General features: G+C 61.7%; 9 protein-coding genes across 9 annotated transcripts; all 9 read right to left on the bottom strand.

Moving 5' to 3' along the window:
- LMJF_33_2720 (putative beta-ketoacyl synthase family protein) lies at positions 1-1,380 on the bottom strand (the record flags this gene model as incomplete). The annotated part of the gene is made up of 1 exon (XM_001685982.1): positions 1-1,380. One exon carries the CDS (start codon positions 1,378-1,380, stop codon positions 1-3), a length of 1,380 nt encoding a protein of 459 aa, XP_001686034.1.
- A 1,070-nt stretch (positions 1,381-2,450) lies between these two features.
- LMJF_33_2710 (conserved hypothetical protein) lies at positions 2,451-2,948 on the bottom strand (the record flags this gene model as incomplete). The annotated part of the gene is made up of 1 exon (XM_001685981.1): positions 2,451-2,948. One exon carries the CDS (start codon positions 2,946-2,948, stop codon positions 2,451-2,453), a length of 498 nt encoding a protein of 165 aa, XP_001686033.1.
- A 1,351-nt stretch (positions 2,949-4,299) lies between these two features.
- On the bottom strand, positions 4,300-6,945 carry LMJF_33_2700 (putative minichromosome maintenance (MCM) complex subunit; the record flags this gene model as incomplete). The annotated part of the gene is made up of 1 exon (XM_001685980.1): positions 4,300-6,945. One exon carries the CDS (start codon positions 6,943-6,945, stop codon positions 4,300-4,302), a length of 2,646 nt encoding a protein of 881 aa, XP_001686032.1.
- Positions 6,946-7,788: 843 nt separating this feature from the next.
- LMJF_33_2690 (DNAJ family-like protein) lies at positions 7,789-8,592 on the bottom strand (the record flags this gene model as incomplete). The annotated part of the gene is made up of 1 exon (XM_001685979.1): positions 7,789-8,592. One exon carries the CDS (start codon positions 8,590-8,592, stop codon positions 7,789-7,791), a length of 804 nt encoding a protein of 267 aa, XP_001686031.1.
- A 794-nt stretch (positions 8,593-9,386) lies between these two features.
- On the bottom strand, positions 9,387-11,894 carry LMJF_33_2680 (conserved hypothetical protein; the record flags this gene model as incomplete). Its single annotated transcript, XM_001685978.1, has 1 exon — positions 9,387-11,894. One exon carries the CDS (start codon positions 11,892-11,894, stop codon positions 9,387-9,389), a length of 2,508 nt encoding a protein of 835 aa, XP_001686030.1.
- A 2,014-nt stretch (positions 11,895-13,908) lies between these two features.
- LMJF_33_2670 (conserved hypothetical protein) lies at positions 13,909-17,607 on the bottom strand (the record flags this gene model as incomplete). Its single annotated transcript, XM_001685977.1, has 1 exon — positions 13,909-17,607. One exon carries the CDS (start codon positions 17,605-17,607, stop codon positions 13,909-13,911), a length of 3,699 nt encoding a protein of 1,232 aa, XP_001686029.1.
- An 806-nt stretch (positions 17,608-18,413) lies between these two features.
- On the bottom strand, positions 18,414-21,914 carry LMJF_33_2660 (conserved hypothetical protein; the record flags this gene model as incomplete). Its single annotated transcript, XM_001685976.1, has 1 exon — positions 18,414-21,914. The coding sequence occupies one exon, from the start codon at positions 21,912-21,914 to the stop codon at positions 18,414-18,416; it is 3,501 nt and encodes a 1,166-aa protein (XP_001686028.1).
- Positions 21,915-22,478: 564 nt separating this feature from the next.
- On the bottom strand, positions 22,479-24,842 carry LMJF_33_2650 (conserved hypothetical protein; the record flags this gene model as incomplete). The annotated part of the gene is made up of 1 exon (XM_001685975.1): positions 22,479-24,842. The coding sequence occupies one exon, from the start codon at positions 24,840-24,842 to the stop codon at positions 22,479-22,481; it is 2,364 nt and encodes a 787-aa protein (XP_001686027.1).
- A 1,814-nt stretch (positions 24,843-26,656) lies between these two features.
- On the bottom strand, positions 26,657-27,817 carry LMJF_33_2640 (conserved hypothetical protein; the record flags this gene model as incomplete). The annotated part of the gene is made up of 1 exon (XM_001685974.1): positions 26,657-27,817. The coding sequence occupies one exon, from the start codon at positions 27,815-27,817 to the stop codon at positions 26,657-26,659; it is 1,161 nt and encodes a 386-aa protein (XP_001686026.1).
- Between the last annotated feature and the right edge of the window lie 47 nt (positions 27,818-27,864).

Genomic DNA, 27,864 nt, shown 5'->3' with positions numbered 1-27,864 from the left:
CTAGAGGCGCGTGAATAGCAAGGCCGTGTTGATTCCGCCGAAGCCAAAGCTGGTCGATATTGCCGCCTCGCAGCTCTGCAGTGGCTGCGCGGCGCTGCCTTGGATGCATACCAAGCCGCAATCTTGCTGCTCCTTCGTGAGACATGACGTCGTCAAATTCGCCGTCGGCGGCGCACGCTGCTCGTGCAACGCCAAGACCGTCAGCGCGGCCTCGACGCTGCCAGCAGCGCCGAGTAGGTGACCCAGCCCTCCTTTGGCGCTGCTCACGTGCAGCGCCGTGGAGGATGGTGCCGTCGAAGGTCGCAATGCTCGCTGGATCGCCATCAGCTCCACCTCATCGCCGATGGTGCCCGTCGCGTGCGCATTCACGTAGCCGACGGCCGTGGCAGGGACATCCCCACCATCTGCCAGGGCTTGCTCCACGCAGCGGCGGGCACCAAGTCCGTCGGGGTGCGGCACCGCCACATGGTGGGCATCGCACGATATGCCAAATCCGCGCAGCTCGGCGTACACGCGCGGCGCCGCCCGCGCCACGGCGTGCTCGAGCGCTTCGAGGATCAAAACACCTGCGCCTTCTCCCATCACGAAGCCGGCGCGAGTAATGTCGAGCGGCCGCGAGGCGGACGACGGGGTTTCGTTGTACCGCGTGCACAGTGCCCGCATCCGTGTAAAACCAGCCACGGAAACCGGCGTGATGCAGGCCTCCGCTGCGCCACACACCATAACGTCCGCGCGGCCTTCACGGATCCACGAGGCCGCCTCACCAATGCAGTGCGCCCCTGTTGCACACGCCGCCACGCTGCTGCCGATGGGACCGCGGAGTTTGTGGCGGATGGCCGTGTTGCCGGCTGCCATGTTGCCCAAGATTTTCGGCAAAAACATTGGAGGAACCTTGCTGTAGTACACCTGACCCGCCTTGGTGGCGATGGCGTCGCCCGTCAGGTAGACGGACACGTCCGTCACGTCAGCAAGGGAGGGAATGCCCATGCCAATGTTGACGCCGCAGCGATCCTGCACGGCCTCGGAGAGCTGGAGCGCAGCGTCGGCGAGCGCTTCCTCGACCGCACGCGCGCATAAGCGAAGGGCCCGCGGTTCGTGTGCGGTGGGCGCAAACGGATCGGCCGCAGGCACTGCTTTGTCCACCTTGCCAGCCGCCAACACGGCCTTAGCTGGCGGCTGAACGAAAGCAGCCACCTTGCACGGCAAGGCGGCGACAAGCTTCTCCAGCGCCGCTGCCTTCTGCTGCGGAGACAGCATCTTGTCATTTTCGACAAACCCGGGCAAAAAGTGTGGAGCCTCAATCAGCGGTCGAGTGCCGGATTGACCACGGCACACGCCAGCCCACGTGTCAACCGCGGTGACGCCGAGGGGCGTGACCATGCCGATACCGGTCACCACGACACGGCGTGGGGTGCGGGCCGGAAGAGCGCCAAAGCCCATGCTTTGTCGGCGTGCAGGTGTCGCTGAAGGACCGTATGCGGTAGAGGCACAGATAAGATGGCTACGTGTGTGCACGTCTCGATTTGAAAGCGCGTACGGCGCGGGTGCGCCGGAAGTCCAGCAAGCGAGGGAGGAAGGGAGGCGAGGATGACAGAGGAAGAGAGCAACACAGAGGTAAGACGCGGTAGGGTGTCTCGCCGTGCACGGCGAAGATCCAGGGCGCACGGGAGGAGGGAGTGGGCGTTGTGGAGCAGGGGCACGCATCCGCCGACATGGCAGAGGGGTTGGTGCCGGCGTAGCTGCTTTTGCCCATCAGCCACTCCCCCATCACCATTTACAAGGGACGGGAACAGACTCACACGCGCACACGCAAGCAAGCGAGATAAGTTTCATCGAGTCAGCAGAAGACGGATGCATGCATGCATGTGTGTGCGTCCGATGGGAAAACAGAGGAGGCGGTCGCTGACGCGAGAGCTGTTCGTTTGGTTTACTCAATTTAACTCTGGCACAGTGGCAACCTGTCTTTGCAGCACCTTGTTCCGTTCATATGCAGCACACGGAAGGGAGGGATGGAGGGAGGGAGAGGTGATTTGGCAGGTGGGTGGGGGTGGGGATGGCTCAGAGGAGGGAGCATCAAAAAGGCTTGCTGTACCGGTAAGGGTTGTGCGAGCGCGAAAGAAGGGAAGTTACGCCGGCATAACAAGCACACACGTAATCTGTTAACCGGGTATCTAGAAGGGAAGGTCAAGGCAGCAAGGGGACGAAGAAGGCGGGGGAAGGCCTGTGCGAGTGGCAGCTGCCCGCCGCATACTTCATCACCGCTGCTCTTTCTCCGCGCACCTTAGTCGACCATGCGCGGCACTTCTCGGCAGCCCGAACGCGGCCCCCCTCGCCCCGCCTCCCCTGCTCCTCTCCACCTGAACCTTCAGAAGCACGAACTCTTCGACGGTGTGCGTGCGCATGTCGGATTCGTGCGTTTTTCTCAAACTATGAATGCCTCCCCGCCATCATCATCGGCGCCGCGAGTACACGTTGTTCGTGCTCGCTTGTGTAACGTAGCTCCCGCTCGAGACGGAGAGCGAGTTTTCATAGTTGCGGAGTCCAGGTAGCACATTCCCGGAAACCATCTGGAACTGATCCCACAGCGCGTCGACACTCTGCGCTCCACCATCGCGTGACGTTCCCCGGCGCACCTCGCGCGATTGAAGGAGTTGGCGCTGCAGTGCAAGCATCCCCTCCCCACGCTTCAGCGCCGCCGAGACGGCACGAGGGCCTCGCAGGTGCCGCTTGCTGGAGAACTCATTGCGCAGTCGAAACAGCAAGTCCTTGCGCTCCTCCGGCCCGTAGTGGTGGTAAATAAGCTGAAGAAAGTGCCGGTACAAGTACAGCGTGTCCTGGGCCCGGTACGGGAAGCTGCGAAAGGATGGCACCTCAGCACCGAGAACTTGTGGGCCCGCGATGCCACGAGCCATCAGCCGCGGTGATGTCTGAAGTCCACCACGGAGCATGGCGCTAGTTGATCGTCACTTCTACCCTCACCGCACAAGTGTGCACCAACACGCCTTCAGGCGCGGCGGCAGAGAATGAAAAAGGAGAAAGAGAGGGGGAGAGGGGGGCAGAAAGAGGGCCGCAAAAAAAAAAATTGTGGAGAAGAAGCGAAAGAAGCAGTTGTCAGCCAGAGCGAGCATACATGGAGAGTCTGCAGGGCGTTTCCAGTGCACCCGCCCGTGCCGCAGGCATGGAGCACGCAAACACCCGCAAGGGTGTGCAGTCGCGCACACACATGCATGCGCACAACTGTGCTGACGGAGTATAGCACAGCCTATGCTAGCGCCACAATGGACAGAGTCGGCAAGGCAAGCCATAGAGAGGCGGGAGAGAGTCGAAAAAAGGAGAGTTCCCTCTCCCCCCTCGCTCCTGCCTCTCGCTTCGCTGCTCTTTCGGGTGGTTTGGGGGAGAGCGTGAGGGACCGCATCTAATGACGGTGTACGCCCGGCCTCGCTGACGCACCCATTTCTAATCTCGACCACTCCGTGTGTCGCCGGTCTGCTCGTCGTACCTGCGTGGCCCATTCGTTTCCGTCAGAGTCACAACTTCCTGCATAGCGAGAGATGTTGTCGAAGAAAAAGGAGAACAAAAAACAAGTACACACTCACACTGATGCACCGACACGCATTGGGACAACAACGCCCTCCTACCTCTCTCACTCTCTCGTCGTCGAGTGCGACGCTGCGAGGGCAGGGGAAGGGGCGCGGGCCAAGGCCGACTTGGGGACAGCAGTGATGCGAGCTCTTTTTACAGTCCTGGCAGTTCGTGGATGCAGAAGCAGCGACGACAAAGGAGCTGGTGCCACGGCCCACGTCTCACTGGGCAGAGGGCTACCCCTCCCCCACGCCAAGCCCTTCCGCCACCTCGACACACACACGCACACACGCGTGAAAAAAAAAAGAAGAGACAACGTGTGAGACGCACATATCAGCATTGCCGCGGGATACATGCACAGGGAATCGAATGTCAACAACAACGTGCGCAGCAACAGCACCAGGCGGGAGTGGCGTGTCTAAGGGTGCCAACCGGGGAAAGAAATAGATCTAAATAGATTTATATCTGTGTGTTCCTGTGTGGGGGAGAACAAGGGAGGCCGCGCAGCCACTCAAAATCTGAACTCACCCATCGTTCATATCATTATCAATGTACAGGAGAGATGAAGAGAGAGAGAGAGAGAGGCAGAGCGCACGCGTGCTGACAAGGCACGCGATCGCACCACCAGGAAAGAGAAAAGGTGAAGGCAGTGATGAACGTGAGGAGGCGCGTCTTTCATCACCCCCTGCCCTGCCCCACCCCGCCCAACCGCACTGCTTAAATGAACTGGATCGTGTTGCTGCCGCCGTCTTCGGTACTCTCAAAGATGAAGGCGTCCCCTTGCAGCTGCATCACGGAGAGCTTCAGCGACTCTGCCGAGATCGTCTGCCCGCCTAGGCGCTCATGCAGCTCATCCAGCGACACGCCGTCTCGCTGCTCGCGCTGCAGTTGCTTCAGCGCCTCGATCACGCGCCGACTGAGATTGATGTCGACTGCAGCAGCTGCGGCGCCACTGAAGATGCCAGCAGTGACTGCTGGTGCCGCATCTGAGACAGCTGCGGCCGCTTCGCCGCTACCCCGACCGCTGTCGCCGACGAAGGCGCCCTCGGTGCACAGTCGCTGACGCGAACTCCTGCCTGACGCGCTGTCGACAGCGTACTCCTCGGTGCTGCTGCTGAGGTGGGCGCCTGCCTTGCTCGCGCCGTTTTGTGCCCCCACCACCTCCATGGCGGCGTTTGGACGCTTCTGCCCAGGCACCAGTGCCGCTCCAGCAACACCGGCAGCCGCCTCCGAGAGCGAATGTTGATTGTCGTCCTTGCGCTGCTGCGTCGCTGTCGTCGCGGCGTTCACGGAGGCCCGCAGGAGAGCCATCGCTGCCGTCACGTCCGACTCCTCCACCGTCGGCGAGAGGCGAAGCTTGGCGTGCGCAGTGGACAGACGAACAATCGCGTCAAGCGTACGCGGGGTGATGAAAAAACCGTCGCGCCCGCCGTCCTGCTGTTCCGCGCGCAGCTGCACGTAGTGCTGGCACACGAGATCGCGCGACACGTCGGTCAGCAGCGGCGAGCCGCGCTTTGCCATCTGCAGAAAGGCTCGCAAAAAGTCAATGCTGACAATCGACTCACCGGTGCTGTTTGTCGTCATGCGCAAGTCTAGACGGCTTTCACCACTGCCACCATCCTCGCCGTCTACGGCCCGACCGCCCCGACGCCCATCACGGCCGTCCAGCTCGGCTCCGCTGCTTTCACGTCCGCTGCCAGCCTCGACGCTGTCGACCACCGTCCGTGACTCGACGTCGTCGTACCGGACGGCCTCCGCGGTCATGTGGTTGCGCAGGATGTGGTAGCCGATACGACGGTTGTAGTCCGACGAATGCTGATCTAAAATGATGAAGGTCAAGTCGAAACGGGAGAGCAGAGACTCGGGCAGGCCGACGTTGAATGCCAAGCGGTGCTGCACGCTGTAGAAGCCGTAAATCGGGTTCGCCGCCGCCAACACGCTGCACCGGGCGTTCAGCGATGCGTGAATGCCAGCCTTGGCGATCGTGACCGTCTGCTGCTCCATCGCTTCATGCATCGCTACCCGGTCTTGCGAGCCCATTTTATCGAACTCGTCGATGCAGAGGATGCCGCGGTCCGCCAGCACCATCGCCCCAGCGCTGAGCGACCGCTCGCCCGTGTAGCTGTCCGTCGCCACGGCCGCCGTCAGCCCGACACCGGAGGAGCCCTTGCCGGTCGTACTCAGGGCGAGCGGTGCGATGCCGAGGACAAAGCGTAGCAGCTGCGACTTGGCTGTCGACGGCTCACCAACGAGGAGGACGTTGATGTCGCCACGCACGTGCGAGTTGTGCGACTTGCGCTCCACACCGCCAACCATCAGCAGTAAGATCGCCTGCTTCGCCGCCGTCATGCCGTAGATGGTAGGCGCGACCGCCTTGGAGAGTGTCTCCAGTACGCCACCGGGGCCCAGCTGCTCGACACACTTTTGCGCAAAGCGAGTCAGTCGATCCTCCACGGATGCGATGGGGCGGGAGAGGAAGGTGAAGGCTTGAGTCAGCACGACGTGGTTCACCAGAACGATGGACTGGAAGCTCTTGCTGTCCGATGTCGTGTATGGCATGTACACACCGACAAGCAGTACGCGATCGCCCGGCTTTACAGCGTCGACGAGGTCGTCATCGAAGCGCACTTCGACGTTGCGGGGCAGCTGCCCGGTCGGTGCGCGCTCCGGTGCCTCCTGAAGCACCGCACATTGCGAGTCCATGAAGATGCACAAGCCAAGCTCTGTGCGCAGGGCGTGGCCCTCGATGTCCGTCTTGGGCATCACGTTCACCGTGGGCAGATGCGAGCTGTCGATCATCGGCGTCAGCTGATCGCGGAACTCCTTCTTTGTGAACTTGTTCGTCTCGACGCAGTAGTGCACCGTCTCGAGAACGCGCGGCCGGTTCGTTGACTGCCGCGTCACGATGCCCTCTAGCGCGACCATAGTGTTCAGGTGACGCGCGTAGAGCTCGCGTGGCGACAGAACACGACCAACGGGGCCCTCGAAGCCGGCGTGCACGACGCGAGAGCGGTAGTCGACTTTCAGGTACTCGGGCTGCTGCCGAAGTACGACATCGTGAAGCGCTAACTCCAAAAGAGGAATGTACTTCCCTGGTTGGCGGATAATGCTGGCCCCCAGCGACGGTCCCAGCTCGCTGCCAGCCCCACCAGTGCCGACGCCGTCGCCACCATCTCCGCCGACGCTGATGGGGACATAGTCGAGGAAGTCGCCAATGTCTAGCAGCAGACGCGCCTTGCCAGCAACGATCATTGCCTGAATGCGTGCATGGTACTTTTCTTCATAGCGCTCACTCTCGAAGAAGTCGGTGAAGTGCCGCCGAATAATCGTCTGCTCCTCCGTCAGCGTGCGGTTGGTGAGCATGGTGAAACGCCGCTGCTGTTCTGCTTGCGAAGATGCGCGGGTGGTGCCGCCGGGTGGAAGGAAGGGTTGCTGCTGCAATCTATGTGTGTATGAGTGTGATCGTGCGTGGATCAGAAGGCGCGGCCTGCCAGCAGAGGGTGCAAAAAGCAGGCGGTGACGTGCAGCGGCGGGTGATGAAGGAGGCTTCTCGGTGCAGGCGCGTTCGAGCAGGGCTGCCGTCACACGCAGATGATGTGCACCTCCTGCGCGTCCCGTGGTCAGGTTCAACGCAGCTCAGCTCACAAGCAGGACGCACTCGCGGTGCGGTGGCCGCTGAATGATGTCGCCTTCGTTTCTTCCCTCCCGCTTCGTTGGACGCGAGTGCGCGCGCTGCGACTGCGCTCCCTTGATCACGTGTGCGTGTGTGTATGGCTGAATAGACAGTTGGGACTGCGCTGCTCGGGGATGTCAAGAGAAAAGGAGAGGAAGGGAGAGACACACAAAAAATAAAGCCCAAACGAAGGATAGTGCGGCATGCACTACACTGCCAATGGTGAAGTACCGGCGCGCTCCGGCGGGCTAGCGGAGACTCGTCACAACCCACGCCTTCACAAGAGGAGGTGTATGTGTCTGTGGGGGTGGGAGGGTGAGTAGCAGCACAAGATAGAAGCTTGTTTAAGCGGATGCGCCGCCATACTCGCCCACAAAACCACAGAGAGAGAGAGAGAGACGATGACGATCTCATGCTTAGCAGGCGTTCACGGCACACAGATGCGTGCGTGCTGCGTTCACGGTCAAGTGCTCGGAGGAATATGAAAACAGAAGAGGGATGTAGAGCGGCAGCGCAATGCTGCAACGGATATATCACCGTGAAGTGTCCTCGCGGTATCGCTTGCGCGACGCTCCTTCGTGCATTAGGTGAGATGCCCACGCACCGTCGGCGGACTCCAGGTGGCGCAGCACCTTCATCACCTCCTTGGTTTTCACTGCCACCATTTCCTCATCCACGTCCCAGTCGCGCACCAACTCCGCCTCCATCAACTGAAACGGTGTGTTCAGCGAGCTCGTCAGCTCAGACAGAAGTCTTTGCGCTGCCTCCTCCCGCTCCTGGGCAGCCTGCCGCGCCGCCGCCTCCTTTGCCAGACGTTCCTGTGCCCGTTGCACAAGCATATCGGCTGCCCACTGGGCCTCGACATGAGCCTGATGCGCTCGTTGACGCTGGCGCACCTCCTCACCGGGGAAGCCACTGCCGTCAGCACCACCGCCTTCCTCAACGAGAGTTCTGATATAGGCAGCAAGCTTCGTTGGGTCGATGATCGTCTCGAGTGCCGTGTGTACCACCTCAAAGGCGTGGCGCGCCTCGTCAGAGTCGTCCTTGTCCGGGTGAAAGCGCAGGCTCAGACGGCGGTACACACGGCGCACCGCCGCCACATCGATGTCCGGGATGGCGGCATCACTACCACCACCACTGCCACCACAGGCGGCAGCCGCCGAGGAAGCGGTTGGAGTAGCTAGACCGAATAGCTGGAAGTAGTTAAACGACTCGATGTTCTCCTTTGTGATGTGTGGTGACTGGCCAGCACCAACATTCAGCGGCTGCCGCTGCGGTTGTTGCAGTTTGTCACCATTCCCGGGTTCTGTGGAAGATGTGGCATTAGCGGAGCTCATCTTCTTCTATTTTTCTGCTTTTGTTGGGGGCGGGGGGGTATGTCTTCGATTCATTGGATGTAAACATGCACGAGCTGCAATGAACACTTCCTTGCAGAGCTGATAATCAAGCCACAGTGTGTGTTTCATGGGCATGCATGCATTTATGCGCGTCATTGCCAGATAGCAAACAAGCAGAGGACAGTGACGGTGCACCGTGCGCGACATTATCGAGTAGTGAGAAAGAGGGAGTTGTGTGTGTGTGTGTGTAAGGGCGGAAAGGAGCGCGGGTGGCGGAAGTCCTCCTCATCGACTCCATCGTCGTACGTCCTCCCGCCTCCTCCCTGCGCTCCGCGCAGAGGACGAGAAGAGGTAAGGAAAGGGCAAAGGAAGGCAGGGGAGCGAGTCCGCCTCTTTTCTCGCGGCCGTCCAAGCACCTCCCCTCCCTTGCTCTCCCGTGCACACACACACACACACACACAAATACACACATAAATAGATGCGTACACCGACGTAGCACAAGCACTGTCTTTTTCATCGCTGCACGTCATTGCCTTTGCTGGTGGTTTCGTTCTTGTTCAGCATCTCGTGACTTACTCTAAATCGAGTCCGTTGTACACACGCGGAAAAACATGCAACCAGGAAACGTGCGACGCATCACTGAAGGAGAAGCACGCCCGCACACACACACACACACTCACTCACACACTTGGGTGCAGAGGAGGTCCAAGACGAAACGCTCTGCGGCAATGCCGCCGTCACCGCCGCGCCGCTTGGCTCCCTCTATCCCACCCTCCAACCCCGCGAGCGCCGCATTAGTAAAGCGCAAAGTCATCCTCGTCTAGCACCGCCTCCATCAGAAACGACTCCAGGAGGTCTTCCCGCATATCCATCTTGCTGCACGGCAAGATCTCCAGCGGAGGGCCGTTCGACGGGGCCGCGACGGGGCGCAACGCGCGGCTGCCGCCACACTCGCCAACGACGGACTGCCGAGCACGATCGCCTCGCTTACGCTTCTTGCGAGCACGGTGGGTGCTGGTCTGCGCATCAGCAGCCATCGCGTGCGTCGTGGAGGATGATGCACCGGCGTCGCATGACTCCTTTAGCTCCTCTGCGTAACCCTCTTCGTTGTCTTCTGACCGCTCGCGACGTCGACTCATGGTGGCCCGTGCAGGTGTGAAGGCGCTGCCACGGCGCTGCCACGGCGCCGGTCGTGAAGTGGGCAACAAGGACGATGACGCGGTGTCGTTGCCACCAAGGCCACCTTGCCCCAGAAATTCGAACCCCGTGCCCGCCGTCCAGGCCGCCGACTCTGCTGCCACAGACTGGTGAATTGGTGAAATAAAGAACGACGAGACAGCGCCGCTGCGACCAGCGTTACCGCTCCCGACACCATTTCTGATTAACAGACCGGTAGACGCGGCCTCTGCACGACGCGGCACGGTGGCTAGTGATGGCGGCAACGCCGGCGTCGTGGTGGCAGCGCCGTCTGCTGAAGACATCAGGCCACGGAGGGTCGCTGGTGAGTGCAGCGGCGACCGCTGCGTCATTGATGTCGCCTTGTTTTGCGCAGCCTCACTCCAGAGCATCTGCTCTTCCCGTGCCTCCATCTTCTTGCGCTCCCGCTCTGCTCGACTCGCCAGAGACTGCACGGTGGCTGCGAAGACCGAGTCCGCCCGCAGCTCGCGCACGTCGAAGTCATCCCTCGAGGAGGTGCTCAGACACTCCAATGACGAGAGAGACGAGGTGTCGCAGCTCTCGTCGTCCGCGTCATCTTCATCGCTGTCCGTGCTGCTGCTACTTCTAGGCTGGTAGGCGTCCAATCTGCCTCGCTCGCACACGGCGCGCTCTCGACAACCGCGCCGACTGGTACCGGCAGACGCGCCATCACGGAGACCTCGGCTGCTCTCGCCGGCGTACGAGCCGTGCGTCCTACAGAAGCTGACCGTACAGTTCCCACTTGACCCCGTTGACTGCCACCCTTGATCGCGTCGCCGCTGACGCTCTTTCTTGAGCAGCATCTTGTTGTACCGCCGGTGGTCCTCCGCTGCATCTACTTTGGCCTGTAGACGGATGTTCTCCTCGCTCGCTGCGAGGGAAACCGGCACCCGCCGTGTGGCCTTGGCATCTGCAATGCCACTGAGCACATCGCGGGCGTCGATGCCACCGGCGGGGTGGCCACAGCACTCAGTCACCGTATCCGTTGGCTCCTCTTCCTTTTCCACGCTGATGGAGTGCAGTGGCGGAAATGCAGGGAAGTCGGCCGCGCGAGCTGTCGCGATGGTGCGAGGACACGTGGCCCGCGTCGCCCACACGTCGCGCAGCACGGAGTACGAGCCGTCCCCGTTGACTTTGCCAGTGTCGCTCATGATGTCGTCATCGTCGCTTTCCTCGCGTGCCACAACACGGCGGTGGTGACCAGACGAAGGCGGTGTGGCAGCTGCCGTCGTGGCGGCTGCAGTCAGCACCGAGAAGTGCTGAGGGGTGTCACCGGCGGTGCGCATGCCGCCAGCCGCGTGCTGTGGTGCTGCAGCATTCCGGTCACAGGCAGCGCTAGCGCGCGCCACGCTCGACACACCGCCGTCGTGACTGCTGTTACCTCTCCTTGTGCTGCAGCGGTTCCGCCGGCTCAGGCAGCCGCTGCAGCCTTGACTCGCGTCCTCCTCTACCATTTCCGCACCGTAGGCAGACATAAATAGGGTGCTGGGTGGCTGGCCACCAGCGGTGGTACCGCGAAATAGGCTGGAGCTGAGAGAGTGGGTATCACTATTGAGGCCGGCGCTTGGGTCGTTCCGATAAGACAGCGCAAGCCCTGAAGCGAGCACGGAGGCGGAGGCGTCAGGCGTGACTGTTGGGGTCCGCGAGACACCAGCGACAGTCGACGCCCTCCCACCACGACCACCGCCAAACAGCATGCGCTGGTAGCGCTGCCGCAGAGACATCGATGTGTATGCGGAGCCGGCCGGCCCTGCCATCGTGCTGATGCCGCTTTCTCTGCCGCCTTTGCCAAAGGTGCCGCGGTGGTGCTGACGTCGACGGCGCGAGCGGCTGCCGTTACTGTGCTTACTGCTGCGCCGACTGCTGCCTTCCTCAGAGCAAGCAACTTCCTTGAAAGCAAAGAAGCCAGCGGCCGACGGTGTGCCGCCGCTCAAGCCTCGCCCACGTCGATCGCGGCGGTGCTGCAGGAGGTAGGACGACGAAGATATGTTCGCACGGCCACCATTTCCGTGGCTGTCCGTATTGCCATCGGCGAAGTCGAACACGACACGTGTAGTCACACCGTCAGGGCTCTCCTGCTCGATCACCCACTCATAGGTGGACATTTGCGTTCTAAGGTCGATTACACGAAAAAAAAAAGAAAAAGAGCAACAACCTCGGCGTAGAACGTGAAGGAAGACGAGAAGGATGGACGATCACCCGCCCGCCCCCTTTCCACTTCGCCGCTGAGAAGACAAACGCGAGGTGATGAAGTCGCGGGACGCCCGCAGAGCACGCGCGCACAAACCCGCGCCGTGGTCGCGCACGGGTGCCGCGCAGAGCGTCTTTACAAGAAACTATGGCACCAATGATCTACACCCCTCCCTTCGTTGCAAGCACCGTGTATGTGTATATGTGTGTATGTGTGTGTACGTCTGAGATTGCCGGCGTCAAGCGCTGAACCGCGCGCAACCGAGAGGGGCTTGCGTTGCCTTTCCTTGTCGCTGATGCTGCGCACCCGTACGTGAGAGCGTCTACGTCTCCAACGCCGGCTCCGTTTTTTTTTTCTTGGCTTTTGCGCTGCTTCGCCGTGGTGGAGTACACACTGCCGTCACTGCAGAAGCAACAAGCATATACAGATGCGGAGGTGCATATATATGGAGTTTGGTGAGAGTTTGTGCCGATATTGGTGGGCATCGTAAAGAATCCGGACAAAAGAATGGATAGAGAGAGAGGGACATAAGCCGACAGAGAACCGGGACGTCTAGACCAGCGGCAATACTTCCCCTTGGGCACGGACATCCTCTAGTCTCACATGCACCGAGGCGGGGGGGGTCTTGTGATCAATGCACGCTGACACACACGCGCACATGCGCTTAGTTCACCCATGCGCGTGTGAAGAGAGGCGAATAGTGCACTGGTTGTGCAGATTGACTCTTGGTCATCGTTCGCCTTTGCGGCTTCCTCCGTTGTGTACTTGCTGATACGGGAGTGCGGAAACAGAGAAAAAGATGCACCCTCAACCGCACACACACACACACGTAGACAACCGAACACATGCACTGAGATGCATACAAACCACACATACATTCACAGACACAATGAGCAGAGCCAGAGCAACACCACAGCGAGGACTTGCAAGCGAATAAGCAAAGAAACAAGTTGATGAGGCCGACCCAAGAAGAGGAGCTCTTTCTTCGCTGTTGGCTGCCATACGGTTTTTTTCGTTTCCAAAGCATGAGCCGAATGCCACTTGACCCACCACCAACACCACCACCCGGGAACTGCCGCAGAGGCACCACCCGCGTGGTGCGAAGGATGCCGTAGGCACGCGCGCTACCGCAAATGCGCCGGCTCGGCCATCTGATTACGGCCCGTGCCACACACCCTGCGCACCCACCCGCCTCGCGGGTCGCCTCACAGTCGCGCCCACTATGCAGGCCGCCATCCGGTGCATCCCCTCGGGGTGGCACACAGGTTCCTCCACTCTGTAGGCAGTGCAAGGGGCGAGTTTGATGAAGTCGAGTTCAGGCTGACAGCTTGCCCAACGCACGGACGGCACAGGTGTGTTCGCTGCTGCAGGTCGCTCCAGCGCAACGCCAATCTTGGACCTGGCGGCCGGCACACCCGTAACGATACATCACTCTGGCCTTCCCACGTCGTCGGTACTTGACCGTGTCGTCACCGGAAGTGTGTATGCGAGTGTGGGGGGCTGTCTGCATGGCCTACGCTCATAAGAGGGTGGGAGTGCATTGGACCGTGCAGTACCGCGCACAGGAGGGGGAGGGGGGGGGGGGTTGTCCCTCCATCCCCCTCCCCCCGACGCCGTGCGGGAATGAAAAAGCGGAAAGGATACAACAAGTGAGGTGGCATCCGAGGAAGAGCACAGCAAAAAAAAAGTCGGCGTGCGTGCGCGTGCCAGACGCTCGCGCGCGCGTACTTCGCGAAAACGACTTCACGTGCCTAGAACAGAAATGTGATCCCGCGCGTTTAGCGCCAAGGCGAAGCGAGCCTGACGGGGCGATACGTACGCCGGCACTCGGCGAGAGGCGCTCGTAGACGTTCGCACAAACGCCCCCCCCCCGACGACCACCACCATGACGGTGACGAACGTGGGAGAAGGCAGCCGCGGGGATCCGCTCATGTCGATTGGCGGCTTGCAGCAGTCTCCGGGGTTGCCGTCTCCGCCGCCGGAGAAGGTGATGGGAAGCTTAGTGAGGGGACGGGTTGCGAGCCCGGGAGGGGGGTCGAGGTAGACGAAGCAGGAACGGACGCCGTGGCGCCAACGTCGCTGCGGTTTGCACGGCCATCGCCTCCGCTGCCCTCGCTTTCCTTTAGCAGAAACTCGACCCACTTGGACGCCAGTCCTGCCTTGTTCGCCTCCTCTCCCCCGCTACGAAGCCATTTGAACAGGCCCCGGCGAGCACCGCCTCGCTGTGCGGCAGATCCGTCTGGCGGTTGCGGGTTGTTTGGCCCAGGCAACAGTCCCACGTATTCCTGCGTTGCCTCATCCCAGTCGAGGAGACCGCTGAGCACCTTCAGCATGTCCTCTGCCTCCTTCCGCTGCGCAACGAAGGCGTGCATGTACTTGGCGAGAAGCTGTGACACGACGCGCTTGTCAATGCTTGTCTCCGAACCGTCCATGTGCCGCCGCGTTGTTTTCTCTAGCGCCTTGCGCATCTCCGCGAGCTTGCGGTGCATTGTTGTCACTTCCGCGTCTTTCGATGCGATCTGCCGCTCAAAGCCTTCGCGCACACATGCCACCTCGCTCTCGTGCTGTTCTCTGATTCGCCGCGCCTCTGCCAGCTGCTTCTTGAGCTCCTCTGCCTCGAGCTGAGACTCCAAAGTCAAGGCCTCCACCTCATGTCGCTTATTTTCCTGGATTCGATCCAGGACGAGCTGCAGGTTTTCGTTGCCTTGTAAGGATGTCTGCAGCTCCTCCTCCTTTGCCTGCAGCATGTCCTGTAGCGTGTTCAGCTCCTCTTGCAAGGAGGACACAGTGTTCGCCTGGCTCTCTGCGTCAGTCTCAGCCTGCTGCAGCCGCACGGCCCACCCCGCACGCTCCTCGCGCAGCGTCTGCAACTCATGCATGACGCCGGTCAGCTGTTCTTGCACCTCCACGAGTCGAGCGTCGCCACTGTCCACGTGTGACTTCATCTGACGCGCCGCCTCGTCCTTCAGCGACAACTCCTCGCGGAGCTTCCCGATGACGCCCCACGCATCAGCCATCTGCTGGTTGAGCGAGTCATTGACTCGACGGGCCTGTTCATAGGTCTGCTCCCACTCCTGCTGAACCCGCTCTGCCCGCAGCACGATACTGTGCTGCTGCAGAGACTCCGTCATCAGTAATGAAAAGAGTTGCAGGAGCGGCACTTCCGTACCCGCCGCTGCCCAACCCCTCTCGCCTTCCTTGTCGTCCTCTTCGCCGTCGTCGCCGCCCGAAGGTTCCCGCTCTGCGCCACCGCCGTGCCTCCGGCTTCCCTCTACCACGCGCTCCACATCCACGCCCAAGCGCACCAGCGTGTCAACTGTCATGCGCTGCAGCTGCTCCATCATCACCTCCAGCGCCTGCACCTTTCCCTCCAACTCTTTCTTTACTTGCGTGAGGACCGCCGCAGACATGCTGACACCGCTTTCCTTTGCCTCCGACTCGGTCATGCGCTGCCGCTCCTGCTGCTGGCGATTCTGCTCAGCCTCTTTGAGGCGCTTTAGTTGCTGCTGGAGAGCTGCGAGTTCCTCTTGCATGACACCGCAGCGCTGCTCCGCTGATACCGCGTGCGCCTCGGCCGCCGTGCAAGCGCGCTCTGCGGCCTGCTTATCAGCCTCCAGCGCCTTGCCACGCTTCTGCTCCCCTTCCAGCTGCGCCTGTAATCGGCGCAGCTCTTCTTGGTAAGCGTCCCGGTCTTTCGCCATCTGAGCCTCGAAAGCGCTTCGCTTCTCCAGCAAAGCCTTCTGGGCTTCGGCCCACTCTGCCTGCGCCACCGCGTACTCGTGCTCTCGGGTGTCGAGCGTGCGTTGTAGCTGACCCGCCGCCTCCGTGAGCTGCCTCACCTCTTGCTGCAGCACACCGCGCTCTGCCTCCACGTGGTCGAGCTTTTCGGCGAGTCGCTGGCGCTCTTCGCCGTGAGCTGCCGATGCAGCGGCAGTGGCAGCGGCAGTGGCAGCGGAAGCAGAGGCCGACTTCCGCGTCTGCTCTAGAGTAGCAGCAACGCTTTTCGAAATGGCTTGCTCATGTGCGAGCTGCGCGGCGAGGTCTTCGTTCTTCCGCTGGGCATCCTCGAATAGCGCCTGTGTCGTAGCAGAGCGACGACGCTCCGCCTCCAGCTCACATTTCAGCCGGTTCACCTCGTTTTGAAGTTGCGCATGAGAGTGCTGCTCGTCGCGCGCGGCATCCGCACGCTTGCCATGATCGTCCGTGACGTCCGCCATCGCCTCCCTCTGCGCCGCCTGCAACTTAGCTTCCAGGGAACGGCGAAGTGCCTCTGAGGACTGCAGTTGAGCCGCCTGTGCCGCTAGCTGCGTGGTCTTCACATCCACTGCGTTTTTGAGGCTGTTCAGCTCTTCCGAATGGTCCCGACACCAATCTTCCTCTGCAGGTACGGAGGTCGCGTCGGGTGTCCCGGAAGGTGCTGATGCTGCAGTCGCAGTTGCTGTCGTGGTCGCTACTTCCTTCTGCGCTGCGGCGAGACTCGCGCGGAGCTCATCAGCCTCCTGCTGCAGCTCGCCGACACGCCCCTCGAGTGCTGTTTTGAGCGCCTTCTCCCCCTCCAGCTGGTCCGCAGCTACCTGGAGAGCAGCGCGCAGTGCGTCAGGTTGCTGCTGCGCGTTCGCCTCCCGCGCGCTGGCGGTGTCCGCTGCCGTCCCTGCAGCCTCCCTGAGCTTCACTTCGTAGTACTGCACAGCTTGCTCGTGTCTGGCGCGTACTTCGTCCTGATACTTGCATATATCGCTTCGTAGGTGAGCCTTCTCTGCCTCGAGAAGAGCAACGCGCTGACCGAGCATATGCGCTTGCTCTGGTAAATGCGGTTGTTGCGTTGGCGGCGTCGGCGGGGCTGCAGTGGCCACAGGTGCAGGAAGCACCGCCCCTGCAGATTTCGCTGGCGAAATACATGAGATGGGTGCCGCAGAAGGCGATGAGAGCGGCGCTGAGAGTTGTGCTGGTAAAGGCTGCGATGTGTCCGGCTGAGGACTGGAAGTCATTCTTGCCTGCGGCGGACCACGGCGCTCTGCTGCGCTCGCTGATGCTGTCTGAGCGCCACCAGGGGAGGACGAGAAGGAGTGTGCAGCGACAGTGTCATCGCCTGGACTTTCAGCCGGCGTCTGCTCGGCTCCATTGCACTGTGTGGCGGCCACCGCTTGTGGAGACGCCATCAGCGGCCCTACGTTGCCGGGAAGATTTTTTTCCGAAGCTGCTGTGGAAGGTGGGCTTGGCGATAGTGAGAGAAATGACGGCGCCGCTACTGCCGAAACCGAGGACGCCCGTGCATATGCGGCAGCGTCGACACTGGCGCAGGCGCCTGCATGCCGATCTCCCGTCAGATCATTGTACTGCAAGGCCAAGCGCCGCGTCGGGTCTTCCAACACGGCGGCACTACCAGCGTCACCATAGACGGCTCCACTGTTGTGCTGGCCATGTGCTGTCGCACGTGTCACGCCCACGCTGCCTCTGTGGCGCGCATGGCCTCGCTCATCATGGGGCCGGTAGTGGCTGTGTTCTACTCTACCGTCCACCTCGTCATCTTCACATTCGCCGCTGCCAGAGTGCCCCTCGTCGTCGTAGTCGGGCGACGCGATGCCCTCGGCAAAGCTTTTGATCTTGCTTGTCCACTCTCTCAACATGGCTTCACTCCCTGCGCGTGGCACGTCGCCCCCAAACCGCTACGCATATATATATATATATAGGGGGGGGGGGGGACGGTGTAGCAGAGGCAAAGGGGTATGGCGGTGGTGGCACGGAAGATAAGAATGCCGGAATGTGTGTGCTTGGGTGTGCGAACGTGGGTGCATTCCGTGAAGGCCTCTGCGAATCACACCGCTTGTTTTTTTTTCTTCGCTTCGTCGACGCGACACGTGAACAGAGAACAAGAGAATGAAAAAGAGGCAGGAGAAGGCGAAGTGTGGCCAGTTGTGACGCAGACATGTCGCTACCCCTGCCAGCAAAGCAGGACGGCAGGGTGCCGCTACCGCTTGTCGTCACCCCTCACCGCCAACGATGTGCTGACATCGGCAACCCCCCCCCCACACACACACACACACATTACTACCGCCCTCCAGCTCCCATGTCTCAAACACCTACACGCAGAGAAGACGATGTCGATGGTGGTGGGTCGAGAGGTGTGGGTGGGTGAGGGTGGAGAGGGTGGCTGCTGCATCCCCCACACCAGCAATAACAGCCCATAAAAGTACCGCTGCCAACTGAGAGCATGAGTGTGAGTTGCAGGTGGCAGAGTATGCGAGACGCGAGTATCTCTGCAGCAAACCCCCCTCTGCACTCTAAACGTTGACGCCACTGGCTAGCTACAGCTGCAGGCAGTAGCACTTTCGCATTCGACCTGTGAACAAAACATAAGCGGGCGCTTCATGCAGCACGCACACGCGCACACAAAAACACACCTACACAGACACACAGCATGCGTGCAGGCGTCTCACTTGCTGTCTACAAAGCTGTCCGCTATTAACACAGAGGCGCGGCGTCGGCCACGGCGAGGCACCCCGCCAACATGTGTACTGCCCCGCCACGACTGTCGGTCAGCCGTCGCTGGACGATAGCCGTCCTCTGAATGCGCCTGTGGCTGGCTCGATGACTGCCAGTTGGATGCTTTACGCTGAGTGCTGCCCTCCTCCGCTACTGGTATCCCGTTGAGTCGGTAGCCGTCTGGCACGGGCACCCCCCGAGGACAATGCGCCGGATCGTGCGACCCGCTGGTGCGCAGCTGGAGGCAGATGGGGCAGTGCGTCGCGTGGTGAAGGCCTACCGGCACCTCACGGCAGCGCGTGTAGAGGTGGCCGGTTTGTCCACACTTGATGCAGAAGAGTGGTGGCCCGCTGTGATGCGGAGACGACGTCGAAGAGGTCGAGTCTGGCGAAGCGACCGCTGCAGCGTCGGCGCGGCGCGCCTCGGACTCGCTGTCCTGCGCCCGCAGCGCCGGACACGCCGTCACGTGATGACGGCCACCGCAGTACACACACCGCATGACACGACGGTGCACGGCAGGCTTGCGAGACTCGCTGCGCAGCGCGTGGCCAGCCTTGAAGCGGTGGGTTGCAGCGACATTGGGCACAGCAATGAGCGGGGCGACAACTGCGAATGGTGCGGAGGACGCTGACGGCGACGCAGAGGCATCACCATCGTAGCCGATTCTCCCGACATGTTGCTGCTGGTACTGACGATGCCGCGTGAGAGCGTTCGCCTGCTCCGCGAGTGCAGCCGCAGCGTCGTCGGTCGAGGTGATACCTTCGCTGTCCATCAACGAGGTCGCCAGAGGTGCCGGCGCGGGCTGGGAAACAGGTAGTCCAACAGCAGTGCTTGCGGTGCTCTCGGGGAGTGGCAACGACTTGGCCACCAGACCGCCATCTTCCATCACGGCCACAGCCTCTGCGACGCGCGCGACGCAGTGCTGCCACGTGTGCCCCACCCCTCCACAGTACGCGCACCGCAGCTCTCCCAGCTCCTCCACACGCAGGAACACACGCACGGGAAGGCGAACATGCTCCAGGAGCGTCTCCCGCGGTGGCACTGCTGGGTGGCCGCCGTCATCGCTTGAGCGATGGCTTTCCGCGACACGGTCGGATCCACACCCTTTTGATGTGCCTGGGCCGTTGCAGCGACGTAGCAGGCTCTCAGGCCACGGCAAGAGAGCGGCCACACCCGCGTCAGGGGCAGCTGTATCTGTGCAGCACGACGGAGCCAGGCACGCGGCGCACCACTCTTGAAAGGCCGCCACATACGGCAACGGAACCTCAGTCTGCATCCATCGCGGTGCCGCGTCATTGAGACGCGTCAGAGCCGACGCCGCCGTCTCGCACGCCTCGTCGCCAGATAACCTGTGCCCTGCCTCTACATTCTGCGAGTGAGAGAGCGCGCTGAGCAGCTCCGCCGCCTGGGTGAAGCTGCACTCGCCGCGACCGCCAGGAACGCTGCCGTTGCAATCACGCGCACTCAACGACTCCGCAGCGCCATCTGACGCGAAGCCCATTGCCACATCCTGGAGAAGCGGCACACGGGCTAGCCCAGCAGGATCGTCGAGGACACTGCGGGTGGTGTACCGTAGCGAAGAGGCGAGCGGGTGCTGTCGCGCCGCGCGCGCCGCATCGGCCAAGGACGGCTGTCGCTGTCGCTGCTGCTCATAGGTGAGCCAAAGCTGCTGCAAGACGTGCACGTTGCCTGCGTCCGATGGATCTGGGAAGACAACGCCAGCGCACTCGACGCCGCTGCCGAGGGTCAACGCAAGCACCTGCTCGTACACGCGGCGCTCCGCCTCGTTTGTCAGCTTCAACGACGATAGAGCGTTGAGAAGAAGGCGCTGGAGGGGGTGGCGTGGACTGCCGCTTGCGGACGACGCCGCCGTCATCACCACCTGCCGCAGCCGCTCCACATCGTCAGCAAACGGCAGCGATGGCGAGAGTGAGGACAGATGTGCGAGCGTGTGCTGCGCAGCAAGGAGATCGGCATCCTCGAGTGGCATTCGCATCAGTGGCAGCGCCACCAGCTCCTCCGCCGTCGCCGAGCGAAGGCGGTGCTGCAGCCCAAGTGGGAGCTCGTGCAGCAGGCCAGGTGGAGCCGCTCGCATGCACGCTGCCACCTCCTCCACTGCCACCGCCAACGGCACATCTTGCACGTAGTCATTCACCACGCGCAGGCCCTCTGCGTGGAAGACCGCGGCCACCTCGTCGGCGGTGGTGTCGCCGTGGGTGTGCACCTCGTACAACGCCACATCGCTGTCGTCGCGCGGGGAAAGGGACAGTAAACAGAATTCCATCGACAGCGACTTGCCCCGCGGCGCCGGAACGCTCGTGCGGCGGGGGCGATCCACATTGTCGCCGCCCGCTGCTGCTACGTCGCACTGCATGTGCGGTATATCAAGGGACACGCCGAGGCGCCACCCCGGCCGCATCCAGGGGTGCTGAGACTCGTTCAGGTCCTCGTCTGGGCGGAATGCGCCGCTGCCGTGGCCAGGTGTGACAGCCTCCGGGGCGGAGAAAAGACTGTGCAGCCGCGACCGCTGGTGCACGCGCGCTGCTGAGGATGCTGTCAGGGGCGCCCGAGCCCGTATATAGCACCTCACGGTGCCTTGCACGCGAAGCTGCCCACGCGCCACATCAAAAAAGCCTCCGTCGACGAGCGGGTGCGGGCGTACGCTGGCTGGAAGCCGGGCGTCACTTGCAAGCGTCGACACCGCAGTCGCTGTAGCCTTCGCTGTGGCAGGAGGAAACTCGGCGCTCAGCGGAATGCCAATTGTAAGGTCGGCGAGCTGCTGTCGCTGACGCCGTCGCTCCATGTGCGCCTGCACGTATGGGTTCAGCATCCCCTTCGCCGTAGAGGCCCCATCGCTACCCTGTCGCGGCTGCTGGCAGCTGTGATGCGCGCGCAAATACCGCCGCGCGGCGGCGCCAACGCCTGGTGGTAGGCGACACACCACCCGGTACGTCTGTTGCACAAGGTCGAGCTGTGCGGCGTTGCGAAGGAACACGGCGTCGCTCGGCGTCCCTGTCACCACCACAAGGCCTTTGTGGCGACTAGTCCACTGGTTCAGCTGCGCGGCTGCGACGGTGTCGTGACCCCCGCGGCGCAGGAGAGACGACACAACCGGCAGTGCCACGTACGGCACGCACCCTGGAAGCGCGGCGTCGACGACACGGGTAAGGAGGGAGTCGCTGGGGTCTTCAGGGTGCGGCTGTGGTCCCGCCTCGACAGCAATGGCCGAGGAAGATGCAGAGGATGTGTGTCGTGTGTGAATGGCGCAGAGGCGGCGCCCATCGCCACCGCTGGAGGCGACCGCGCTCACCTGCGACGTGGCATAGCACGGGAGACCGCTCGGTTTGTACGCAGTCAGGACACGGGAACCGGCGCTGCTCCTGCCGCTCGCCGTGGCACTCCACAAGTCAGACTGCACCAGCCGCAGGGGGAGTGGGATGCGGGAGGTCATGCGCGCGCTGCCGCGGGTGCGAGACAGGGGACGAGAGCGTAAGGAGAGGAGGGGAGGACGACTGGGAACACAAAGATGCCGACGAGTCGGAGGGAGCGGAGAAGAGGGGAGTGAGTGTGGAACAGGGCGGATCACGGTTTGAGTTCCTACATGCGGCGTGATGTCCAGTGCTTCGTGGAGGAGCGTGACCTCCTCCCTCGTATACTGGCTAATGACCAAAATGTTTCGACCCGTGCCCTCCCACCCTCCCACCCCAATCTCGACAAATTAAAGCCCGTGGAGGAAGATGGTGAGGGGGCAGGGAGAGAGAGAGAGAGAGAGAGGCTGAAAAGGTCTTGACGACCGTGATGGTACGTCACTGTTTCACAGAAATGCATTCATCAGCGAGTCCGCGCTTCGTTGATTTCTCTTCGAACGCTTCACATTTTGAGCTCTGTGGCGCGCGTGCGCGCACGCTCTCGTGCTCTCGAAAGGCACGCCTGCAGAGGTGAGGGGTGGAAGAGGTAGCAGGATGGAAGGCAGGAGCGGGGAGGAACGCACACAAGCACGCGACGCCCACGAGAATCACAGCATGAACACCTTGTTTGTGTAGCCGTCATAGAGCATCGGATTGGTGCACGGCACGCGAATGCGCATGAGCAACTTCACTGCCTCCTGTGCCGCCAAGGCGCCAGTCGACGCGGCTACGGAGGGAAGCTGCACGCAAGCACCGTCACCGCCCTTGCCACGGGCCCACCGCGCAACCTCCTCGCATGCCTGAGCAAAAAGCTTTTGCGAGTCCTCTTCGGACCACCACGGAGCGAGCGACGCATCGAAGAGCTCAAGAGCTGGGTCATTGTCACCGTCACCGCCAATAGCGTTTTTTTCCTGGGACGCCTGCGACATGAGCACGGCAGCCTCCTGCGCGATGGCACTCCCGCTCAGGTCACGCTCCTCAGCGCGTGCGCCATGACGCTGAAGCTCCTCCTTACACAGATAGGCCACCGCGAAGCACGCCGCCCGGCGCGCGTCGGCGTTGCGTTCCACGTCAAATGAAATGTGACGTGTCAGCCACGCGAGCCGCTGGCCCAGCCGTTGCCGCCACTCCGCCTCCGCAGCGGCGCGATAGGCAGACGAGAAGCTGACGCCTCGTATCTCCCAAATGTTCTCCACAACTATCGCCGTGTGCTGGAGTAGCAGCGGCTTCACCTTCACTGCCACCAGCGACGCCCTCGATGGGCCACGGAACTGCCGTTGTTCCTCTTCGTCCTTTCTCTTGCAATCCTTCTTCTCTTCTTGCTGGAGAGCCGCCTCGAACAGCTCCATCGCCTTTGCCGCAATGCACGCCACGTCTTCCGCATGCTTTGCCTGGTACAGCTCCTGCAGCTCGCGGTACCAGATGGTGGTTGTCATCAAGTCCGGCAGGTAGCCGGAGTGCGGCATGTGATAGGCAGCGCACACGGCACCGAGCGGCAGCGGCGCCGCGTTGGCGGCCACGCACTCAGCTTCCTCGGCTGGCGGCTTCGTGGATGCCCCGTTGAGCGCCTCCAGCTCGCCACCGACTTTTCTTGTCACAAACAGCTGCACTGCGCGCAGGATGAACCACACAAGCACATCGGGGGACGCCCAAACATGCAGTGCCGCCATCTCGCGCACCGCCGCCGACGACGACATCAATGCCGCTGGCGAGAGACGCGACTGCACCGCCTTTACAGCGCGCATCGGGTCCGCGCACCGAGCATCGCGCAGAAGCTCCTCTAGCGCCTCTGGCAGCCGCTGCGCCACCGGTCGGTTCAGCTTCGCCGTGCACTTCTCCATGGCCTCCACGAACGCCTCCTCGGGCGCGCTCTGACGCCGTATCATCCCACCAACGACGGAAGCGATGGCGCGGTAGTCCTTTGCGCTCAGCGGAAAGATCAAGGAGGATGACGACCGCTGCCGCGACCTCTTCTCCTCTTCCGGCAGCGTGGCCCACCATCTGCGAAAGGCGTGATGTATAACGCACGGGTACGGCAGGTGGCTATGCAGCGTCATGGCATCCGCGTTGTCCGTGGGAAACTGTACAACGTCGTCTGGGTCGTGAGCGTCAAACCACGCCTGCAGCGCCGGAAACGGCTCAAAGATGCGCAGGTCCTCCATCTGTACCTGTGTCGGGTTCTGCGGACGCATAATGACGCGGTCGCAGCAGTAGGTTTGAACCATTCCGAGTAAGCCACTGCTGCGAACCAACAGCACCGGCACATCAGGATGCACGCGCGCCGCGCAGGTCTGCAGCAGCAGCGACACTGACGAGAAATCGCCGTAGCGCTCACTGACAAGAATGAGGCTCGGCGAAGACAGTGGCGCCTCGGCGGTGGGTGACGGGTTTGCGGAGTCGCATGGGGAGACATGCGATGATGAAGAAGTGTTGTCCAAGGTGGCTAGCGGCGCGTAACCGGTAAGGAATCGCAGCACAGCAGATGTCGTCCCGGTCGCCTCCGGCGGTGCCTCCCTCACCGCCGATGCGGGCCAACGTCGGCCACTGTCTACGTAGCCAGCAGCCCAGTCCGCGTCTACGGTTGCCCGGTACTTGGCCACCCATTCCCTCGGGCACTCCTGAACGGGCACAGCCTTGCACTGCTCCCCCAGCCCGCAGATGTGCTGCAGCACCGTCACCGCCAGAGGAGAGCCGATCGCCGTGGTCGCCACAAAGTAGTTGGTTGCCACGTCCTCATCAGACACAACCCGCTCGTCCACGAGGGTGACAGTTCGCACGCCGGCCAGCACGAGCGACTTCAGAGCTTCGGAGATGGCCACAGTGACACCGAGCGCGACGACATGCGCTGCCTCGAGGGCCGCCTGCCCATCTGCGCCCCAGAGGCGCAGCTGGCGATCGAACTTTATCTGCTTCACACTGCCGCGAATGCTGTTTGTTGCATCCGGCGGAGGGGGCGCATTGAACGCTGACATTCTCTAGCGGCGCCGACGCGAGTGCTTTCCGCGCGCCGTTTCTTGTTGCGCGACTCGAGCGAGCAGAGAGACTTGGAATGCCGAAATAGAAAGTGGCCGGAGTGTCTGCGGTGTGTGCTTCGGCAGAAAGATACGCCGAGAGAGGCTACGGAGAGAGGGAGAGAGACGGTCCCTCATTCGATAATCTTACAAGACCGAGGGGCAAGACCTTCGCCGCATCGACACCGCAATCTTTCGCTTCGTTCTCCGCGTGAAGTTCCCCTTGTGTTGTTCGCCTCTTTTTGTATTATTGTTTTCCTGTAGGTGCACCCGCCGGAGGAGTGGCCGGCGTGCACGGTGAAGCGGCAGCAACGACAACGACGACAGCGGAGCACAAACCGAAAGCGAAAAACGCACAAGGAAACAGAGGGGGGAAGAGAAGGAGGGGCGAGCGATAAGACGCATGCGCATGCGTACGTGTGTGTGTGTGTGTGTGTGTGTGTCGACAAACACGGAGACATAATGAACAGGTGCGAAGGCGCAAGATTACACTACCGGCAAATGGAGAGGGGGAGGGGGATAAGATGCCAGGCGTACGTATTCGCTGCTTATTACAGCGGAAAGAGCAACAACCTGCCAGCAAGACGAGAGCAGGGAGAAGGGGGTTCGTCTCTCTTGATACCTCTCAACATGTGTGAGGGCACTGCGCATCGAGAGAAGAGGGAGGCCGACAGACTATGTGCGGCGGGGCCACCTTCGCACACCTATTCCCCTCGCTCCCTTCCTACCTCGCAGGCACGCCCGCACGTGCAAGCCCAGGTATCGCAGCGGAATTCAAGCCGTAGCACCTCCATTATCCCGGTACAAAGAAGAAGTAAATGCCAAAGTGTGTTTTGTACCACTAGGCAGCATGCAAACCAGCAAGCCAGCCCGCAAGTAGGCGCACATGGTGGAGAGCGTGACAGCCAAGACAAGTGCCTCGACAGGCACACACGCACACCTCTAAAACTTCGACAGCGACGCGCACAGACCGAGAGAGAGTACATCGTGTCTTTCAGCCATGAAAAAAAGGCAACGAAAGCGAAAAACAGAGAACCAGCGAAGACGCTGACTTGCACAACCGCACACGGTGAGCGGGATGGGATCGGTGTGCGGCCTCGCAGAGTCCTTCCCAGTAAGCTCCCCGCCCCCCCCATTGTCTTCACTCGCACAGCTGTCACGAGCTATCGCACTCGTCGAGCCGAAAGTAGATGGGCGTGAAGAGGGAGAGAAGGTGGGTATGAGAATGGAAGCACAACAGAAAGGCGGGTGTCACATGAGCGGGGAAGGCAGGCATGATGCAAGACACACGCGCACACATACATACACCCTTACCGCTTCTTTCTTTCTGTGACTGCGTCTCCCACCCGCTCCACTCACACGCACCGGCGCGCCCATGGCACCAACGGCACAGAGAGCCACAAGACGAAGAGAAAGGGCCCTCCTCATTCTCCGCCTCTCCTCCCCCGTTGTATCCCACAAGCGAAAACGAAGCGAGTTTTGGACTGTACATGTGATACATAACGCCATCCGAAAAAAAACGCCCACGCGCACACGCGCCAAGGGAAATCCGAGCAACCATAACGAAACAATCCACAGAGAGCGGGATAGGGAAGGGGTGGTGGTGGTGGTGGCTCTTGTACGCATACGTGATGGCAGCGAGCCGCCCTCGCGTCGAGATGAGCATCACCACCCCGACGCCACACACACAAGAGAACGAGGTGTGCATGTGGGGAGGGGGATTGAATAGAGGAGTATACACAATCGAGTTTCCCTTGACTCTGCACCGGCGACCATCACTCGTGTCGTGCGTTTGTGAGGCGATACTGCAGGGGCGCCGTGCTACCTTTCCGTCTGCCAGCCGTAGACGGCGACCGCGCCGCCGAGGCAGGCAACGCCATGATGACGTTGTTATCGCTCTGGGTGTAGTACTGCTGCCGCCTCATCAGTGCAAAGGAACGGGCACTGGTGTTCTGGCGGTTGTGCACGTTGGCGATGGAGAGAGACGGCGGCAGCGCGCCCGGCACGACGGCCTTGTTCAATGTCGAGGAGCCGCCATCCGCTGTGATGGGCAGGCTCCCAATGCGCCGTTGCCGATGCGTCGCAGCACCGCGGTCGTGCGCGTCTATCGCTGCATAAACATCGCCTCGTGTAGCGCCGTACACCATGCCGCGCGACTCCACCTCTTGGCGCGGCACCCAATGCTCGTAGCCGCGGCCGGCACACTCGCTGCAGACAGCTTGACGATCGACCTGCAGATAAAGACCTGCGACACCGGTGCGACGTCCACATAGGTAGCAGTGAAGGCATCCTTCATGGAAGAAGAGGGAGCCGACCGGTACCCGGCGCACAGGGTCAACAGGGCCGCCACAGGCGTTGCACGGTACGTACACATCCTCGACCACGTAGAGAGGTCCCCGGTAGTTGAGGTTCACCTTGTTGCGCTGGCGGTATTCGGCGTGCTCCTCAGGGATCGTCTGGTACTGTGCGTTAACGGTCAGGCCACTTGCGGCGTACACGGTGCTGTAGTTGCCATCAGCGCCGCGCAGGAACGGCTCGGAGCGCTTGCACGCGTCGGAGATCACTTGCCGACCGCTGTGCGAGTAGCGCGGCGACGATGACAGGCGCGGCTGATGTGGCGCAGCCGTGCACTCTGACCCGACGGCGATCGCCGAGCTATACTGAACTTCGTCTCTGAGGTGTACCGGTGCGGTCAAATGCGGCATACAATGGTCTGTCTTGTTGCTTCCTTGGCTGAAAACCAACGACGTCGACGGCACGGCAAGTGTCATAGCCGCGCCGTCGACCCCGCTGCTCCCAACTTCACACTTCACCGCCCTCGCGTTGACTTTGTCACGTGTAGCCGCGGAGGGAGCGTTGGCGCCATCTTTTTGCGAATGACCAGTGGCCACAACGGGGACGTCGACTTGCTGAAGCACCGAGTTGCTGTCCTTCATAGCGGTAGGAGCATTAGCTGCACTAGACAACGCACCGCTTGCGGCGT

This window comes from Leishmania major, chromosome 33 (genome assembly GCF_000002725.2).
Source record: "Leishmania major strain Friedlin complete genome, chromosome 33".
Taxonomy (NCBI): Eukaryota; Euglenozoa; class Kinetoplastea; order Trypanosomatida; family Trypanosomatidae; genus Leishmania; species Leishmania major.
The sequence above is the reverse complement of the archived record's forward strand: the minus strand, read 5'-3'. Positions and strand labels throughout refer to the sequence as shown.